This window comes from Henckelia pumila, chromosome 2 (assembly GCF_033568475.1).
Source record: "Henckelia pumila isolate YLH828 chromosome 2, ASM3356847v2, whole genome shotgun sequence".
NCBI classification, from domain to species: Eukaryota; Viridiplantae; Streptophyta; class Magnoliopsida; order Lamiales; family Gesneriaceae; genus Henckelia; species Henckelia pumila.
In genome coordinates this window covers 87118324-87140541 of record NC_133121.1, presented here as the reverse complement: position 1 = coordinate 87140541, position 22218 = coordinate 87118324, and the positions used below count along the sequence as shown (strand labels likewise).

Genomic DNA, 22218 nt, shown 5'->3' with positions numbered 1-22218 from the left:
GTTCTATCAACAACATGCACATGTGATGATGTGATAGGAACAAACAAAACATGAATTTGAGGGTGGGCCAGGGATATCTGCACCATGCATGGGAAAGAAGAAATGGAGTACATGTGATAGGTTAATGATGTTTTGTTGCTTCCATGAAAGGAACAAGGGAACATATATATATATATAGTTCAAATTAAAAAGTTTTCATTTGAGTCAAGTCGTATGTACGTAGTTGTGTAGTTCCAACTATTTAAGATGAACATCGATCTCATACACTCTATCAAGAATACATTGTTTGGAGAATAATATATTGCATTGTTCTTACGGTTTAATTTATTCATTCTCAACAACATCTTTTCTCGTGGAACTTCTTGTCATAAATTATTAAAAAACACAAGGTGGAAGTGAAAATATCGATGATCAAAGAATGTATTTGAAAGTTATGTGTGTTCTTTTTCTCTATTATGTTTCGATAATATTACCATGATTTTTGTCATATGTTTCATATTAATGATTCTTCTAAAATCTATTTTTGTTTGTTCGAAGAATATGTTTGAAAGATTATTATGTTCTTTATAATAATATATTTATTATTAATTTTGTTGATTTATTTTTACTAGATATGGATCGAAGCGGGGCATCAAGTTCTCGTAGATCGAGAGGAGGAGATATGCATACAAGCGGGTTGACAATGGAGCAGATAACAGAGAGAGATGCAAAAATATCTGTCTCGATTGATTTTGAAAATTGTCCTATCCCATCCTCTGCACAAGCTATACCAAAAATAAGTTGTCACATAGTTAATTGTTTGAGACAATTGGGATACAACAGTAACGATATATCCATAATGACATATACCAACATCACTCTTATCCCAAGAATACGTTGCATTGTTCTTACGGTTGTGGGTCTGCATTTTTTGATGGGCTAGTTAAAGCTTCGGAGCTCTCAATTTTGAAATAAGATATTGCATCCAACTCGAATCCCGACTGGTGGTGGCTTCTGGAAATGCCTTTTCCAAAGAAATGATCATGTAAGCTTGTTGTTTGGTATCTTGATTACGTATTGTGTGTGATCCCTTCTTGTTAATTATTGTGTCTAGTACTACCAACAACATGTACATTTGATGATGTGATAGGAACAAACAACACATAAATTTGACTTCGATGGTACATAACAAATAAAGAGGGCAAGCCAGGGATATCCGTATCATGCATGTGAAAGAAGAAATGGAGTACATGTGATATGTTAATGATATTTTATTGCTTCCATGAAAGGAACAAGGAACATATATATAATTAAAACTTAAAAAGTATTCATTTGAGTCAAGTCGTACGTACGTAGTTGTGTAGTTCCAACTATTTAATAGGAACATCTATCTCATACACTCTGTCAAGAATACATTGTTTGGAGGATAATATATTGCATTGTTCTTGCGGTTGAATTTATTCATTCTTAACAACATCTTTGCTTGTGGAACTTCTTGTCAAAAATTATTAAATAACACAAGGTAAAAGTGACAAGATCGATGATCGAAGAATATATTTGAAAGTTCTTTATTTTTTTTTCTCTATTATGTTTCGCTAGTATTACCATGATTCTTGTTATATGTTTCATATTGACGTTTCTTCTAAAATCTATTTTTGTTTGTTCGAAGAATGTGTTTGAAAGATTATTATGTTCTTAATAAATATATATATATATATATATATATATATATATATATTATTAATTTCGTTGATTTATTTCTACTAGATATGGATCGAAGCGGGGCAACAAGTTCTCGTAGATCGAGCGGAGGAGATATGCATACAAGCGGGTTGCCAATTGCGCATAAAACATAGAGAGATGAAAAAATATCTGTCAAGATTGTTTTGGAAAATTGTCCTATCCCATCCTCCGCACAAGCTATACCACAAATAAGTTGTCAAATAGTTAATTGTTTGAGACAATTGGGATACAACAATAACGACATATCAATCACGGCGTATACCAACACCACTTTTATCCCAAGAATACGTTGCATTGTTCTTATGGTTGTGGGTCTGCTTTGTTCGATGGGCTAGTTAATGCTTCGAAGCTCTCAATTGTGAACTAATATATTACATCCAACTCGAATCCCGACTGGTGGGGGCTTTTGGAAATTCCTTTTCCAAGAAAATGATCATGTAAGCTTGTTGTTTGGTATCTTGATTACGTATTGTGTAAGTTCCCTTCTTGTTAATTATTGTGTCTAGTACTACCAACAATATTCACATGTGATGATGTGATAGAAACAAACAAAACATGAATTTGATTTCGATGGTACATAACAAATAAAGAGGGCGGGCCAGGGATATCCATATCATGCATATGAAAGAAGAATTGGAGTACATGTGATAGGTTAATGATGCTTTGTTGCTTCAATGAAAGGAACAAGGAACATATATATATATATATATATATATATATATATATATATATTACAAATTAAAAGGTATTAATTTGAGTCAAGTCGTACGTATGCAGTTGTGCAGTTCCAACTATTTAAGAGGAACATCGATCTCATACACTCTATCAAGAATACATTGTTTGGAGGATAATATATTGCATTGTTCTTATGGTTGAATTTATTCATTCTCAAAATCTTTGCTTGTGGAACTTCTTGTCATAAATTATTAAAGAACACAAGGTAAAAGTGAAAAGATCGATGATCGAAGAATGTATTTGAAAGTTCTTTATGTTCTTTTTCTCTATTATGTTTCGCTAGTATTAACATGATTCTTGTTATATGTTTTATATTGATGTTTCTTCTAAAATCTATTTATCTTTGTTCGAAGAATGTGTTTGAAAGATTTTTATGTTCCTTATAAATATATATAATATTAATTTCGTTGATTTCATTCTACTAGTTATGGATCGAAGCGGGGCATCAAGTTCTCGTAGATCGAGCGGAGGAGATATTCATACAAGCGGGTTGCCAATGGCGCACATAACAGAGAGAGATGCAAAAATATCTGTCTACATTGATTTGTAAAATTGTCCTATCCCATCCTTCGCACAAACTTTACCACAAATAAGTTGTCACATAGTTAATTATTTGAGACAATTGGGATACAACGGTAACGATATATCCATCACGACATATACCAACGTCACTCTTATCCTAAGAATACGTTGCATTGTTCTTACGGTTGTGGGTCTGCATTTTTTGATGCGCTAAATAATGCTTCAGAGCTCTCAATTGTGAAATAAGATATTGCATCCAACTTGAATCTCGATTGGTGGTGGCTTCTGGAAATGCCTTTTCCAAGGAAATGGTCATGTAAGCTTGTTGTTTGGTATCTTGATTATGTATTGTGTGTGTTCCCTTCTTGTTAATTATTGTGTCTAGTACTACCAACAATATGCACATGTGATGATGCGATAAGAACAAACAACATATGAATTTGACTTCTATGGTACATAACAAAAAAAGAGGGCGGGACAGGGATATCCGTATCATGCATGTGAATGAAGAAATGGAGTACATGTGATAGGTTAATGATGTTTTGTTGCTTCCATGAAAGGAACAAGGAACATATATATATATATATATATATATATATATATATATATATATATATATTACAAATTAAAAAGTATTCATTCTAGTCAATTCATACGTACGTAGTTGTGTAGTCTCTACTATTTACGAAGAACATCGATCCCATACACTCTATTAAGAATACATTGTTTGGAGGATAATATGTTGCATTGTTCTTACGGTTGAATTTATTCCTTCTCAACAACATCTTTGCTTGTGAAAATTCTTGTCAAAAATTATTAAAGAACACGAGGTAAAAGTGACAAGATCGATGATCGAAGAATGTATTTGAAAGTTCTTTATGTTTTTTTTTATATTATGTTTCGCTAGTATTACCATGATTCTTGTTATATGTTTCATATTGACGTTTTTCTAAAATCTGATTTTGTTTATTCGAAGAATGTGTTTGAAAGATTATTATGTTCTTTATAAATATATATATATATTATTTATTTTGTTGATTTATTTCTACTAGATATGGATCGAAGCGGGGCATCAAGTTCTCGTAGATCGAGTGGAGGAGATATGCATACAAGCGGGTTGCCAATGGCGCAGATAACAGAGAGAGATGCAAAAATATCTGTATCGATTGATTTGGAAAATTGTCCTATCCCATCCTCCGCACAAGTTATACCACAAATAAGTTGTCACATAGTTAATTGTTTGAGACAATTGGGATACAACAGTAACGATATATCTGTCACGGCATATACCAACATCATTTTTTCCCAAGAATACGTTGCATTGTTCTTACGGTTGTGGGTCTACATTTTTTATGGGATAGTTAATGCTTCAGAGCCCTTAATTGTGAAATAATATATTACATCCAACTCGAATCCCGACTGGTGGTGGCTTCTGGAAATGCATTTTCAGAGGAAATGGTCATGTAAGCTTGTTGTTTGGTATCTTGATTACGTATTGTATGTGATCCCTTGTTGTAAATTATTGTGTCCAGTACTACCAACAACATGCACATGTGATGATGTGATAGGAACAAACAACACAAGAATTTGACTTTGATGGTACATAACAAATAAAGAGGGTGGGCCCGGGAAATCCGTATCATGCATGTGAAAAACAAAATGGAGTACAAGTTATAGGTTAATGATGTTTTGTTGCTTCCATGAAAGGAACAAGGGAACATATGTGTATTACAAATTAAAAAATATTTATTTGAGTCAAGTCGTACGTACATTGTTGTGTAGTTCGAACTATTTAAGAGGAACATCGATCATATAAACTCTATAAAGAATACATTGTTTGAAGGATAATATATTGCATTGTTCTTACGGTTGAATTTATTCATTCTGAACATCTTTGCTTGTGGAACTTTTTGTCATAAATTATTAAAGAACACAAGGTAAAAGTCAAAAGATCGATAATCGAAGAATGTATTTGAAAGTTCTTTATGTTCTTTTTCTCTATTATGTTTCGCTAGTATTAACATGATTCTTGTTATTTGTTTCATATTGACATTTATTCTAAAATCTTTTTTTTTTTTTGTTCGAAGAATGTGTTTGAAAGATTATTATTTTATTTATATATATATATATATATATATATATATATATATTATTAATTTTGTTGATTTATTTCTACTAGATATGGATCGAAGCGGGGCATCAAGTTCTAGTAGATTGAGCGGAGGAGATATGCATACAAGCGAGTTGCCAATGGCGCAGATAACAGAGAGACATGCAAAAATATATGTCTGCATTGATTTGAAAAATTGTCCTATCCCATCCTCCGCACAAGCTATACCACAAATAAGTTGTCACATAGTTAATTGTTTGAGACAATTGGGATACAACAGTAATGATATATTCATCACGGCTTATATTAACATCACTCTTATCCCAAAAATACGTTGCATTGTTCTTACGGTTATGGGTCTGCATTTTTTGATGCGCTAGTTAACGCTTCGGAGCTCTCAATTGTGAAATAAGATATTGCATCCAACTCGAATCCCGATTGGTGGTGGCTTCTAGAAATGCCTTTTCCAAGAAATGGTCATGTAAGCTTGTTGTTTGGTATCTTGATTATGTATTTTGTGTGTTCCTTTCTTGTTAATTATTGTGTTTAGTACTACCAACAACATGCACATGTGATGATGTGATAGAAACAAACAACATATGAATTTGACTTCGATGGTACATAACAAATAAAGAGGACGGGCCAGGGATATCTGTATCATTCATGTGAAAGAAGAAATGGAGTACATGTGATAGGTTAATGATGTTTTGTTGCTTCCATGAAACGAACAAGGAACATATATATATACATATTACAAATTAAAAAATATTCATTTGAGTCAAGTCGTACGTACGTAGTTGTGTAGTTCCAACTATTTAAGAAGAACATCGATCCCATACACTCTATCAAGAATTCATTTTTTGGAGGTTAATATATTGCATTGTTCTTACGGTTGAATTTATTCTTTCTCAACAAAATCTTTGCTTGTGAACTTCTTGTCATAAATTATTAAAGAACACAAGGTAAAAATGACAAGATCAATGATCGAAGAATGTATTTGAAAGTTCTTTATGTTCTTTTTCTCTATTATGTTTCGCTAGTGTTACCATGATTCTTTTTATATGTTTCATATTGGTGTTTCTTCTAAAATCTATTTTTGTTTGTTCGAAGAATGTGTTTGAAAGATTATTATGTTCTTTATAAATATATAAATATATATATTGTTAATTTCATTGATTTGTTTCTACTAGATCTGGATCGAAGTGGGGCATCAAGTTCTCGTAGATCGAGCGGAGGAGATATTCATGCAAGTGGGTTGCCAATGGCGCAGATAACAGAGAGAGATGCAAAAATATTTTTATTTTATATTTGAGATTTTTCTCTCTTTAACGATTTTTCTTATCATGTGTTTTTTTTCTAAATGAAAGAATCATTATTATCATCATCTTTAATAACAATTCTTGTGATATTATCTTCATCAATCATTTGCATTTTTCTATCGTTATTATTTAATCAAACGGTCTCTTTTTTATGCTAAAAATATTTATTTGTAAAGAATAACAATAATTTGATCATTCTCATCTGCATTCTGGTATATTATTGTCTTTTATTACTTGTATGTCAGTATCGTTAACGATCAATGTATTTGTTGGACATTCTCTTTTCTTTTCGATTTCTCGTTTTTCGAAATCTACTGATATTTTTTTGCTTACAATGCAGTCAATACTGAAATTTTTGATTGAATTTTGAATGTCTTTAATTAAAAATTTTAACATTTCATATTTTATCTCAACCGTTTTGTAACATATTTTTCCTTATTTATTCATCTGATTGAAAATTTGCATCAATGAAATTTTGAACGTCTTTAATGTGAGACGTGGCATCCATAATTTTTCTAGATTTTTTTTATTTATTAACTAACCCGGAGTAGATTGATTAACATAGATATATTTACAGACTTCAATAATATTTAAATAATATCAATCTTATAGTTTTGCTAAAAAAAATTGAAGATATTCATGTCCAACTCTTGTAAAAATATTCTTTCGTTAATTGTAACATCATCTCATAAAATAATTGTTATAGTTTTTAGATTTTTTGAGAAAGAAATATAGTTAATTTTTTAAATTTCAACTTTTATATATATGATATTTGTGTGTTGGTTTGTTCTTTATTTATTATTTTGGATTAAAACTTGACTTCATATCAATTTATTTATTTCAACACCGATGTGTAATTTAATTTATATATATATGTTAATAAATTTTAAAAATCTGAATATTTTGTTATATTTATGAACTCATGATATAATTATTTATTTTAATAGGTCCCTACATAAATTAAAATACTTAAGATTTTTTGTTGAAAAAATATGTCATTCCATCTACAAACAAATAAACACTAAGAAGAACATAGGTTTGTTTAATGAATTTAAGTATCTCATTGTTTAATAAAACAAAGGCAACAAAGAAAAATGGAAAATCCAATATTATTGAAGGTCAAACTAAAAAAACAAGAAGATATATAGTCAGCTAGAAAAAGTGTATTAAGCTTGAATAATAATAATAATAATAATAATAATAATAATAATAATAATAATAATATATACTTATAAAAAGGTAAATAACAAATAAAAATGATACTACAACAATTAAGAGTAGTTAAAGTTGGAAAAAATTCGAACAAATGCATTTATTTTTTAAGTTACTAATATGATGTGCAATATCATGAGTTGACAAAATTTTCAATGCAATAGTATTTTATTTTGTTGATTTAAATAACATTTTTTCAAACAAAATTGCTCTCACGTGTCAAAACTGATCACCTTATAGCAGACTGTACCAAACCAAGAAAAGATTATAAATGATACGTTGAGATCCCCTTGAAAATATAAGAAGAACCAAAGATGAGAAAAAATCCTACAAAAATAGAAACGACCAGAAAGTTTTGATTTTCTACATTAAGATCTTGCCATAGCTTCCTTGTTAACATGTTATTGGGGCATCCGTATACAAAAGAAATAAATCAAAGTGCTGATTTATCCATTGTCACATGTAGGGACGGAGCTGACATAGGCCCAATGTGGGCTGTTGCCTACACTGAGCCCAAAAAAAAAGAGTAGTATATATAGGTTTGGCCAAATTTATTTATTTAATTTTTTAACTTTTGAAACCCTACACACACTTGGCCCATGAGTCCATGATCCAAGTTGTTTTTTAAAATAAAATAAAAAATTTGGTCTGCACTATTTGTCGTCAAATAATCAATCACACAGATCACTTCTTATTTATATTGCGCGAGTCAAGTGCCGAAGTGCGGGACGTTAAAAACCTTTCTGTTGTTGTGATCGATTGATCGTCGTCTGACCATCCGGCTAGTCTCATGCCCATCACTTTTCTATTGGATGTTTTTTTGACTGATAGTAGGCAAGTAATTTTGTTTGGGATGTTAATGAGATATTAGGTCTCAAATTGAAATTTTTAATTAAATATTATTGCTATGAACTTGTTTATAGGTCTGAATTCCGAAATTTCGGAATGTTTTTTTTTTTTTACAGATAGTGAGTGAAATTGTGACGGGTATGTTGAAAAATTGTCAGGATACTGTTGGATACTTGATATAAGGTTGAAAATGATGTGAATTGAATAAATTTGTGGAACTATTTGTTTACAACTAGAAATATGTTTGCTATTTTAAGTAGAGAGGCATGAGAGCAACTGAAGTTGTGAAATTACTCTTGAATATTTGTTTACAATCAATTACTTCCATTTGAGAACAAAATTAAAATAAAATCAAGCACATTAATAGATTTTTGTTGCTGAAATTATTATGGATTGATCCACCAATCAAGGAAAAAAATTGGGATATAGACCTAGCCTTGTTTTTAATTCAATAGATAGATCTTTGATCAAAAAGTGCTTTGTCTATGCTAGCACATGGGCACTGCCCATGTGCTGCATCCAATGACCCATAATTTTTTGGATTTGATTTGATCTCATTTTAAAAAAGATCATATCAAGTCCAAAAAAACATGGACCGTTGGATCCCCATTCGGGCACTACCCGAATGGGGTAGCATAGACAAAACCACCAAAAAGACTATATTACCCATCATTTAAAATATTAGATAGAGTCTAGATTAGATATGTGTTTTTCTCTTTCCTTCATCTTCTTCTTCTTTCATTTTTCTTTCCTCCTTTTCTTCGTCCTCATATTTTTGCATTTTTTCTTACCATTGTTCTGCACATTTTTCAGTATTTTGTTGAACTATTTTAAGCGAAATAGTGAAGAGACCGATCATCATTGATTTTCAGTTCATATGGAATAATTTCTAACTCATATTTCGAATTATAAGTTTCACCTCTCTACAATCATAGAGTGTTTAGCATGAAAGTTTCTGTGAAATATTTTTTGAGTTGGGGAAAGGGAAATTTGTTACAATTGGGTCTCGAACTCGAGACCTCGTCCTACACTTGGGACCTTGATGCCAGATGAGCTACACGTCATCGGCAAGTTTATGTGAAATATGAAGTTATAAAAATAGGTAATTAAATTTTAGACCAATATGAATTGTGAATGAGCCTTCATTAAAATTGAGTCGTGATATCATCTTTTTCCTTCACGAAAGTTTATTGACCACTAATACAACAAGATGACCACAAGAGAAGCTTGTATTCCTATTAAGTTATGGAGAATCAAGGGACAGTGAAGCACAAATTGACAGTTCAACAAACCATATCGTACCGAGGTGAGTCCTATGAGTCAATCGACTCTGGGTCCCTACTCTAAAGGACCCCAAAATTATATATATTATATATATAATATTACATCACATATATACATACTTTAATTCTATTATATAAGACTAACATTTTCAAAGATTTCTGACTTAAAGGATTCGATTTCTGAAATTCTACTCATGCTTCTTGATACTCACTAAAATTTGATGATTCAAGTTCAACCTAAGCTCAAAGCTCCAAGTTCGTAGGCGAACCTGAAACCAAACAAAGAGTGTTAGAGGGGACCAGGAGAGTGTCCCGGCGTAGCCCCTCTGACGCTCAAATCAGAGTCGGAAATAAATGGGTGAAGAGGAGAGCTTGGGCGCCCCTCAAAAATAAAAGTAATGAGTTGCAAATGAAGTTAGCAAACCCGATATTTATAGAGTAGAAGGTAGAGGACCACGCACATTTCGTAGGGAACCACGTGAGTGAGACTCACGCGCTTGTTTATCTGAAACTCGCCCTTGGGGCGAGACTGAAGCTAAGAGGTCTTGCCCTTGAGACGAATCTTAGGCTAAGAGCTCGCCCACCTCAGGTATGCTCTATCCTAGCTACTTTCCTCCGTCATCGTCATCCTCAACTCCTAGGCATCACCTTCTCACCTCTCTCTACTCCTCCACTCTTAGGCTCATCCTCAGCTCCAACTCATCACCTTCTCACCTCCCTCTACTCCTCCACTATTAGGCTCATCCTCAGCTCCAACCTCCACCCTCACTCCAACTCCAACATGTCTCGCCTCAACCACCTACCTCCATGGGCCAATCTTAACACTTAGACCTGGACCCGGGCCTTGTTTCTTGGCATTGGACTCCAATTTGGCCTAAACATGTGATGGGCCCATTCATGGGATATCACAAGTACGACACTTGACAAAGCAATCAACTTACGCTACCAGGTTCCGGTTTTTATCATCAGCTTCGAATCCTCTGAGCTAGGGGAGGGGGCCATACAATTCGTATTCTCGTCCGTCCAAGCAGCAATGGGTTCCTGTGCTTGAGGAAAATTTCAGAAAAATGGAAAACACTTCCATCTACAATATCGGGCACTAAGCTACAACAATAAACTGAATTGAACTAGAGTTTTTAACTGAATATTTTTGTAGAGATCTGAAGAGAGACTGTTCATGTTCATGTTGTGACTTCATTGTTGACTCTACCTGTGATGATATATCTGGAACCAGCCAGACAAAGACAACATCCTGCGGAAAGAACTGAACATAAATAGAGAACAGAACGATCCATATACTAAGAGTTTTCTCTCTGCAGCTTGGTTTGAAGACTAAGAGGAGATGCATATACTAAAAGAAAATATCTTTTTGTTTATTCTTTTTCTTTTCTTTCTTTTTTTTTTTTGATGTAATGAGATTAAATATGCGTTCTTCGTTTAAAAAAAGAAAAAAGAAAAAAGAAAAAAATGGGTGGACGCCTCATTCCCAACTTTCCTCCAAGGCCACTCGAAGCCTTCTACATCCTAAGATTGTAAAAGATTGCGCACGCATGTATTATGAATGTTTTCGTTCAAAAGGATAGCTGATGGACCATCAAAACTTTGATTTTATTTAGAAAGGGTTATGAAGGAATTAATGGCGTACCTAACAACATCCCAAGCTAGTTTCCTAGTAAATTCATGCGTATTTCGGTATTATTTTTAGCTACTGTTTGGGCATCAGACGATGAGCAAAATGTATAACATAAAATGATAAGATGAAAGATGAATCATATAAATATAATATGATAAAAAAAAATTAAAAAGAGATCAACATGTAAACAGCACAGTAAAAGGAAAAAAATTAAGTACATCGGTAGGTAAGTGAGTATACATCAAAAGACATAAAATAGTATATGGAAATTTCGACAGAATGCAGTACAATTTACCTCGAGAACCTCTAATTACTCAAACAGCAACCATCAAAATAATCAAATAGTCTCCTAAAGTTTCATTCAATTGTTTGCCAACACGAAAACCCTTCATTCAAAAACGACTAAAATCAAGTAGAGTCCAACATCACGTCATTTCAACATTGATAATCAAACTTAAATGTTACACTATATCTGCTCCAAGTCAATGTAACCTATCTAAACCTGGACCAGCTAGCCGCGGGATTTTTGCTTGATCAAGTTGCAAGAGCATTATTACAAAATTTCTGCCTAGTGAAAAATGAATAACTCCACACTCAGGCCGTTTGATCTGTCGACCCCTCCTTGTCAGCCTTCTGCAAAATAAGTGAATAGCACACAACCAAAGTTAAAATATTACTTTGAAGGTAAAGATGGTGTAAGTAAAAGAAAACATAAACAACGAAGTATAGTTGGTGAACTTAAATTCATTATCCAACAAAGTATGCATTTTTTGTCATAAATTTTTCATACAACGACAGACTACTAGTTGCATTTGAAAACATGATAAATGCAATACTAAATACATGTTCAAAGCCAACTCTTGGAAACGGACAAGGAAATGTTAGTGTCACCCCCAGTAATGATTCTACCAGAGAAATGTCAAATAAGAAAAAACATTAAATAAGATTTTTGAAATATGGCAGAACTTATTCACAACAAGATTGACGCGAATTAATTTGCTTTGTCAACCCTTCAAGCTTCATCAATAAAATCCCGTATAAACTTACTTCAACACTGTAAAAACTATGATATGCATAACTCAATCAATTTACAATCATAAATGTGAGAAAGTAAAGCATCACCTTGTCTCAATTTGAATTGATACATAATGTCTATATGACAGTTATCAATTGAAAAAAATGTATATCAAATTATTGGGTCCACACAGATGACAGTTCAGAAATAAATGCATTTTCGTTAACAGACCAATGTAAGTCATGCCACAAAGCACACTACAGTTATAAGAAATAAGGCAGGCACTCCTGAAGTAATAATCACTAAGGTCGCAGCCTCCTGATATAAATCATAGATAATTTTTAGATGAAATTTCAGATCAAAGCAGACAAATGAGATTAAATGAGCTAGTTCCTGCTAAATATCTAACTTCACTAACCTTCAAGTTCATGGGAAAGAAAATCATAATTTCCTACACAGATAACCTTAAAGTTTGTTAGCCAGATGGACACATGGATCAATCATTGTTTTTATTAACTATCAGTCTATCACACCTTTATATCACATTGATGTTTAATATATTTGGCTTCTTTCCAGTGTAGGCCGCTAAAAATGACAACATGGATTGTAGAATTATCACTTTTACACCTTACCTAAGAACCGCTATTGAGTTATTTGGTAACTCTACATACTTTGGCTCAGACTCCATCAATTCAACCCACATGGTCACTTTAAAGAACTTGGAGCTTTAGCCACAGTAATGACTATGGTGAACTCAAAGAGCTCAGTCATTTGGGGTGTAAGAACAAATTTAGGAGCACATTTGTCATGGTCCCAGGGTTTAGATAACATTGTGGGGCGATTTAAGGCTGATCATAATTCATGATGTTTTGAGGCTCGTTGGAGAGAACCTCACGATCTCTTGGTTTAGAGGCTCGTTAGGAGAGAACCTTAGATCTTGTAACACAATATTGTGATTATTTTTCCTTAATAAAATCACACTCTATTTATAATAGAGTACAATGATTCAATTAGAGAAAATAATATCTGAACATAAATAAAAGATCACTCTAACTATGAAATGATCCTATTATTTAAAACTTAAATAAGATACCGATGAATCCTACAAAAGATTATAACAGAATAATCCTTTAGGCTTTTAACTTTTCCATATTGGTGCAATGGAGGCTCATGACAACATTTCATCCAGGTGATGCTCAACAAACAAATGAAAAAACAGGAAATTGTCAGTGCTCAGGATTCCATCAGAAGCTTCAAATTACAGCAACTTTCAGTAAACTTCTGCAAGCATTAACAAATTTTATGAATCTGCTATCATGCAATTATATATATTTAGATGCCAAAATATCAAGCCACTTTAAGGCTTGAACCACACCAAAATAAAGAATACTCACAACTATCTCAGGAAACCTAAATTCAAAGTGAACGGCTCATTAAATCAAAATACGATTTGTTAGCCACAAGGATGGATGCCCATCATGCCAGTGGGGGCAGTTACGCCCACTGGCATCTTTTAGCTATACCATGCACGGTGAGCCCACAGAGGTTTGAATGAAATCATGTTAATTTTGTATAATTGCCCCCTCAGAAAATTCTTTAAGCAACCACTTCTATAATGCATCTCAAAAAACCGATTTTCATGGTATATGAGCATGCCCTCATGGTTATGTTTTCGAGAGGAATGCTAATATTACACTAGGAACATGAATTCCATTGCAAAAACTTGAGCATGACATTGTCACTATGTTGCTATAGATTAAACATACAAAAAAAGAATGGCAGAAACATATGTACAGAAACATATTTGCTGATTGTACCTCCACGTCCACTCACATTTTGTCATTATGCACTTATATTTACATTTTTCCACATATATTGAACTATATTTCAAAGTATTGAAAGTGAAAGAGTATTCTTAAAAATCAACAAAAATTATTTTCTCCTTTTCACTTATATTTTGTTCTTCTTGCCAGTGTAAATCATGTACCGTGTACCAAAGCAAAGCACAAAGAAAGCAGTTCCGTTTAGTCGCTAGGAAAGAAAATATGTAGGGAAAAGGCTTGTCATATCTGTCATATAGTAATATTATTTAAATGAGATGAACTATGTTATTTTTTAAAAAATGAGTGATTTTTGCTTTTCCTTTTTACGTTTTTGCAACAAAGTATGAGATCCGAACAAAAATTTACTGTTCTCAACAAAGTATGAGATCCGATCTCTATAACACTATGAGCCATGGCACCACCAGAGTCCACATAGCATATTTCACTCCCACTGAATCAATTTCTGGATCCATTCTTAATGAGCTATGAACTTTTTCAACAGTGCAACAGACAAGAAACATGGAAGCCAACTGTTCACACAAAGATCAACATCTCCACATATCTCTTCCATAAAATTTCTAATCAATCAACCCAAACTATATGTTATTCCCCCTATGAATTCAATTCACATGCATATCCCTCTAAAGTGAATTTTAGTTTTAAAAAGTATGCACTATTGCTGCCATCAGGAATTCTTCCATAACTTGAAAAACATTACAGAGTAGTTTCCAATCTGATGATAATACGAACATGATAAGTAATCCAATTTCACGATTAGAAAAATAAAGCAAAACAATTAAGAAGGGAACAGAAAAGATGGCGGCGGGGTTGAATACCGATTGGGCGGAATGCCAGGCGAGACCGCGGTAGACGTTGACGGAGAAAGTAGCAGCTAAATAAATGGTGGCGACGCCGAGCCCCGCCGTCAAGGCCTTGAATGTCCAGTCGCCTATTTTGCTCGCCGTCGCCATTTCAGCGATTCCTCGCTCTCCAGGAAATATATATACCTCTACTTATTTTCATTTTTCAAGTCAATTTAATTTCCTTTTTTTGTCTAAAACTTTAATTTATTTTCATAGCTCTTAAAAATATATTGTCAAATTATAGAAAAAATAAAAACTAAACATTTCCACGCTTCCTGAGACCCAATTCCAATTATCCAAAAAAAAAAACACTTTAATCTTCTTCGAAAAAAAAAATATGATAAATATATAAAAATATTTTTTTTTTTTGGAAAAATATAATTAGATTGCTTAACGTAGCACGAAATCCATATGGGTTTGTCTATGCTGTCCATGTGCTGAATCCAACAACCTTTGTTTTTTGCACTTGAAATGTTCATGCGAACATCTCAAGTCCAAAAAAAATGGACCGTTACATCCTCATTCGAGTAGCACTGACAAAACCCCACATATGACAAGGTGTTTCTTTTCGATGCATAAAAAACTTGTTGATCGTGTGTTCTAGCTTTTTCGGTCTATTCCATGATGTTTTTATTCGAGTGCATCTAAATGTGCATATTTCTTCTAACACGTCGAATAAATTGAAAAAGTTTAGACCTTACCTATATTGATAGATTTACTTGGAATGTTTTTTTTTTTCTCAAGAAACACCCTCTGTTGTGGCAGGGTTTAGCGGACCACTACCAGTTTATTAGAAACGGAAAAAAGAAATACAAGAGAGAGGGACTAAGCCAAGACCTTTCTAGAAATCATTACAAACCAAGCAAGTTTCGAGGAAGTTCTAATATAAGGAAAATCAATCCTATCTAATAGACAAATCCCTCGAAGTCTTCCATGAATCTACTGTGGGGATAAAATTGATGCTTCCAGTGATATGCCTATGTTAGCAAGCTCATCCGCTGTTGCGTTCGCTTACCTATAAATATGAGATTTGTGCATCTAAAATTGTGACAAAGTATTTTGGATCTGAACCAACATATGGGTCAAATTCCAGCAAGTAATGCCCGCATCTATGATATTCAAAGCATCAATGAGTCGACCTCTAGCAATAAAGAAAAATAATTATTCTCTTTACAAATAGTGAGTCCTCGATATATTGCAAACATCTCTGCTTTAATGTTGGAACCAGCCTCAATACCCTCATGAAATGCCAACAAAGTATGACTCAAATGATCCCGAATGATCCCCCAATAGCCGAGGCACCATTTTCCTTCGAGCAGCCATTCGTGTTAAGCTTGAAAGATCCCACCGGAGATGGCACCCACCTAACCACCTTGATTGTGGATCTTCGAATACAAGAGTAAGTGACTCCCAAGAATTCTGCCACCTTCTCCACTCTTTTCCAATGAGTAGCTTTAAGACCTCCAGTCTTAGATAAAATTACAATGTGTTCATTAATATGCCGAATAATGCGAGCTGCTGAAACCAAGCACCCTCGATGCTTATACTCATTTCGCGACTTCCACAAATACCAAATTATGATGAACGACATGCATTCCCTAACGTGTCCCTAAAAATATTTGTGTAAAATATAAAGTTACTAACTTAACATAAATTGGATAAATTATTTATTCTTTTACACAGTTTATACTCATGCGGGTCAGGAGTTGATCGAACTCCATTTTCATGGGCTTGGTAGAGCGGTCGGGCCCAGTTGTCGTCCCATAGAAACCCACTTACAATGTGTTCATTAATATGCCGAATAATGCGAGCTGCTGAAACCAAGCACCCTTGATGCTTATACTCATTTCGCGACTTCCACAAATACCAAATTATGATGAACTACATGCATTCCCTAACGTGTCCCTTAAAATATTTGTGTAAAATATAAAGTTACCAACTTAACATAAATTGGGTAAATTATTTTTTTTTTTTACACAGTTTATACTCATGCGGGTCAGGAGTGGATCGAACTCCATTTTCATGGACTTGGTAGAGTGGTCGGGCCCAGTTGTCATCCCATAGAAACCCACTTACATGTGTTTAATTAGGATCCTACCCCAACATCGTGGGCCAAATAGAGGTTCGGACCCATTGGTTCTACTTGTTACCTAGCCCACCTGCTGGCATTGAACAAAGAGTTTCAATTAATTCGTACTCGCTGAAAATTGAACCATGATCTCCCCACTATGAAGTGGATACATAACCATTGAACCAAAGTTATTTGGTTAGAATGTAATGTCATTAGATACCATCTCATCCAAGATTTATTTTTTAATAAATTTATTTCAAATTATCGTTCTACAAGGCAAATGCTTTCGTCACAAAAGTAGAGGTATTCCATTAAATATTTATTTTATAAAAAAAAAAAGAAAAAAGAAAAAGGTTTTATAAGATAAAAAGTTGTATAGAATCTGCATCTTGAAAAGGAAATCGCCATGCAGTTTCAAACAAATCAAATAATGGTGTGCTTTAAAAATTCAGTGAAAAACTAAAATAATCCATCTATCCTGCAGAATTTGGAATACAGATATGCCGTAAATCCTGAACCCTACTCAACTCTGGCAACAAGTACAAAACAATTGACCAATATTGAAGTATTATTAGCTTGCAAAATGTTTCAAACTTTGCCCTACATCGGCTACAAACTGTTCACTCGGATGATAGCCAGGGATTAGGCGCCACGTATGTGTACCCTTGGAAATGTTCACCTGCTGTTGGAGTTGGGGCCGGAGAATCGTCCAATGGCATCGCAGTCCAGCATCGATCAAAATTAGCTGTGCAATCTTTCCCACTCACATCTGGCCTAAACTTGGGCAGTAGTTCTCTTGCCTCCAATTTCTTCCAGTTTATAGTTCGAAACCATTTGTGAGATTTCACTTCGTCTGCTCCCTTAGGTCCGCTCCCTAACCTTTGAGCCGGATCTTTTTGAAGCAACTATATCGAAAGAGGGAAAATTCACAACCCAAAATGAGAAACTAAGGGAGAAACATGTTCGGTTATAAGTCCAAGATGAGAGCCTTAGACCAAAGAATTCTTTATCAGGTGTGGGAATCCCTCCAGCATATAAATAACTACATGATTTGTTATGAAGAAGATGTTGGACATATAACAGCATATACATAGATTAAATAACTGTGACGCACCCCTTTCAGTAAAGAGTGGGCCTCACTGCTCAAACGAGGCAGTAGCTTTATTTTTTCCTTAATGATTTTCTCCTGGAGCTTCTTTCTGTTTGCATGTGTGAACGGTGGCTGAAATAAAGTCAATAATGGGCAATCAGAGCCAGAGATGGAGTACTGAGTTTTTTTCCCGTGGCAACTGAAATGCCTACAAGTGTAAAATTACCTTGCCGCTAAGCATTTCATATAAAAGGATCCCAATGCTCCACCAATCAGCATTCTTATTATGACCTTTAGATAGTAAGATTTCTGGAGCCATGTATTCTGTCGTCCCACACATCGAATTTGATCTGCTTGATTCATCGATCTCTTTGGCAAGTCCAAAATCAGTCAACGTAACCTGTAAACAAGCTGCTATATTAGTTTCCACAAGAATACAATAGGGAGAGAGAATTAATTTGAACAGCGGGAACAAGGGATGTGATAATTTCATGCATGGCGCGTGTAAATTAAGTAATATCAAGGTCATACATGCCCCTCAGCATCCATGAGAATATTTTCAGGTTTTAAATCTCGATGCACAATCCCGCTCTTGTGAAGATGTGAGACAGCGGATACAATCTCAGCAGTATAAACCCTTGCCTGATCCTCACTAAACCAAGACATAGCCGAAAACAGAAATTAAGTACTGGAAACACATCATTGATCATGAAAACAAATTCGAAGGTACCTGAAAATCCCTTGTCTATACAGATGATAAAATAGATGGCCACCATTTACAAAGTCCAGTATCAAATACAGTTTAGACTTGGTCTGCAGTATATGGAAATGATAAATGTAAGACATCAAGGGGGGAAGACAAATCAATACACAAAGATGTTAAAAAGCACACACTGAAAAACGCAAGCCAAGATGCAGCCTTTTATCGAAGTGCTCACCTTGGTGTGCCTAAAGGGCTCGGAACGTGCTCAAGCTTGCCTTTTTTGAATCAAAATTTTCTTCATAAGTATGCTTTACTAGACCTCACTTCGACAATATATACACACCTTCCCATCTATGCCTGGACTCTAAAGCATTAATGCGAGAACTCCCTAACAATGAGATTAAAATGCTTTGCAGATTAAGGGAGGGGTTCTTGTACAGAGCTTCAATACATCACGACTGACCCTTCAGGCATATATCCCACCAAGGAAACCAAAAAACTACATATTTTTATGGGGTGCCACCTCTGTTTATCAGCTATATACGTAAGCTTGAAACTATCTTAATAAATTTTTGCCCAACTAAGCTTAACCCTTAATGGTAAGTGAGTTGTTTCAAGTTCTTATATAGTATGTGGTAGCAAACACCGATTCTAAACTCTGACTTCAACCACATTAATCTGCGGCCTCGAGCAAAGATGAACAACAAAGAAATACTCTTTAAAAGTTCACAGATCTTCGCTTCTATTGCCTCATGTTTAAGTTCCCCCACGTATTTAATGTTGGGTAATCTAGAAATAATGGTACGAGGCAAAATATTAATCCAAGAAAGGCAGAGGCCTAGTGGGTGGAAATTAGGTGCTTTCATTCATGAGGCCGATTGTACAGAAAATGAATGAAAAGAACCGAAGTTTTAAACTCCACATGCACATCAACAAGTGCACTTCAAAACTCTCGTGAAACATTAGAGAAACTAAACATGCCAAATCACAACATAAATTGCACGAATATCTAATTTCACTTTAATTTCAAGGACGAAAAGCCCCACAAATCAGAATCATCGATCAAAAACAAAAAGAACATGAGAGGAAAAAAGCACTAACTTGAAAGGAGTATCGCAGCTGAACAATAAAGGGATGAACTACTTTGGTGAGAATATCCCTCTCAGCTCTCATGTAATCGACATGATTATTCTTGATTATGGTATCCTTCTTCATTACTTTCATAGCAAAAATCCCATCTCCACCATTACAATCATCATCCATACCTTTCTTCCTCACCTGAAAAACCTTCCCAAATGCACCTTTCCCAATCACCCTCATTATCTCAAAATCCCCAGGCCCCACTTTGTTAATTTCATCTCCTCTGCCATTCTCCACCACCTCACTAACTACATCATCATCACAAACAAACTCACTGAAGTCTTCATCTTTCGTACTCTCCACATCATTATTGCCCGTATCGTCGGATGAAGAATAGCATAACTGGTCACGCTCGAAGGGGGGAAGTGATTTGGAGAGCGTGAAACGGGGAGAAGGACCCACTAAGGAGTGGGAGCGGTGATGAATGACTTGTGGGTCACCCAGAAAGAGCGAAGAAGATGAAGGGGGAGAAGAGGAAGGCAAGGGGCCGAAGAGTTCGGAGAAATCGAAATCTTGGGATGGATCGGTGGAGGGACCGGAGGATGGGATGTGGAGGTGGGTTAGCCTCGAAGCTAACATGGAGTGAAGGGTCTTCTTGGTGGGGTTATGGTGGGAAGTTGAAGAAGATGAGACGGTGTTTTCCATGGCTGAATTCTGTGGCTCAAATCAGATGAGGCCAGCCCAGATGGCAGGCAAAGATCTTGCTTGGGTTACATTTTGTTATGTGCGTGTAATTCGTGTTTGCAGTTGCAGAGATTCGACGAGACTCGAGAGGGAATGAACGGCAACGACGACGTTGCTGGCGGCGGCGGTGACGGTGGCTGGCCGTTGTTCGAGAACTGTACAAGGTACTGGATGTAATGTTGAGTTTTATCCTTTATATATTTTACTGTATCCAATGCAAATGGGTAGATTTCATAACGAAGGAAATATAAAATAATACGTGATAGATACCATAGGATTTTGTAGAGAGGTGAATACGAGCAAAGGTTCGGCGTCAAATATCGCTCACTGGTGGCTACTTCTACAGATCCACCACCAATCCTTATATGTATGGAAAGTAAGTAACCACGCACTTTGAGATATGATGAAAAAAGTGATTTAGTTTAATCTATCTTTAAGGATACCTATTATTTTAATAGGAGATTTAAAGACTTATGATTTGTTATGTTAATTCTATAATATTTATTGTGTATGTATTGAGATGTGGACCCTGGATGAATGATTTGGGTATTACTCATATGGTAGGATCTCATTAACCAAAAAAGTTATATCACATTGAACTGATGTGTAAAATAGAGTATACATACATTAATGTCGAAAATATGAATGAAAGAACTTGTGTTTTCGATAACTTTACGCAATGGATACTGATTCTTTTTTGGATGTCCGCTTAAAATTTTCATTGTATCAAGGTAGTGTGCATCTGTTTCAGGTATATGTAATCAGATCTCGAAATCACATCGACAACGGATAATTTGTGAGTAGCAATATCGCATTCATCTTCGTTGTGTAGACCTCTTTTTTATGTTTGGTTTTTATGAACTATTATGTATTTTTAATTTTGATGCTTTTATTGAGATTATAGCATTCCACCATGATGTGTCTTGTAGTAGTATGTCTCAACTTTCCCATCCATCTCCAAACTCAATTCTAAAAATTTTATTTTCGAATTTTATATATCTACAATAACAAAATTGTTTACAAATTACGTAATTATAAATATATCAAAATAAAAATATATCAATTTAATATTAAATAGTTTATATAACTAATTTAAATAAAACATTTAGTAATTGTAAATATAAAATCATATTATGAATAAAATATTAAATATAATTTTATACATTGATTTTGTAATATCCTATAATAATGCAATCTATGTTTTCCTGGTTCCAGAATGGTATCAGAGCCATGGTGGTAAATAATGTATTGTTAAGTGATTGATTTAGTACAAATATTTCATAAAAATGAATATTTCTAAAATCAATAATGATACTGTTCAAAACAGTATGATTGAAGAATATGATATTCCAGATAATTTGGATTTATTGAATAAATGGACTATTCCTAAAGTAGAACCTAAATTGGTTTATAAATTACGAACTTTTGAACGATTAGGTTTAAA

General features: G+C 34.2%; 1 protein-coding gene across 1 annotated transcript; it reads right to left on the bottom strand.

The window, feature by feature from the left end:
• Positions 1 to 17585: 17585 nt before the first annotated feature.
• On the bottom strand, positions 17586 to 21088 carry LOC140881629 (serine/threonine-protein kinase AtPK2/AtPK19-like). Its single transcript, XM_073287094.1, has 6 exons — positions 20052 to 21088; positions 18978 to 19060; positions 18779 to 18899; positions 18474 to 18647; positions 18272 to 18379; positions 17586 to 18062 (listed from the first exon to the last, which is right to left on the bottom strand). The coding sequence occupies exons 1-6, from the start codon at positions 20733 to 20735 to the stop codon at positions 17778 to 17780; spliced, it is 1455 nt and encodes a 484-aa protein (XP_073143195.1). The 5' UTR covers positions 20736 to 21088; the 3' UTR covers positions 17586 to 17777.
• Between the last annotated feature and the right edge of the window lie 1130 nt (positions 21089 to 22218).

What these genes read in the sequence shown, in the direction of transcription:
- LOC140881629 (XM_073287094.1), bottom strand. Translation starts at nt 20,735, where the DNA reads ATGGAAAACACCGTCTCATCTTCTTCAACTTCCCACCATAACCCCACC. An exon ending in TCATGGATGCTGAGGGGCAT is followed by an intron (nt 18,648 to 18,778) that starts GTATGACCTTGA and finishes GCTTGTTTACAG; the next exon opens with GTTACGTTGACTGATTTTGG. An exon ending in CCCACTCTTTACTGAAAGGG is followed by an intron (nt 18,063 to 18,271) that starts GTGCGTCACAGT and finishes CTTTCGATATAG; the next exon opens with TTGCTTCAAAAAGATCCGGC.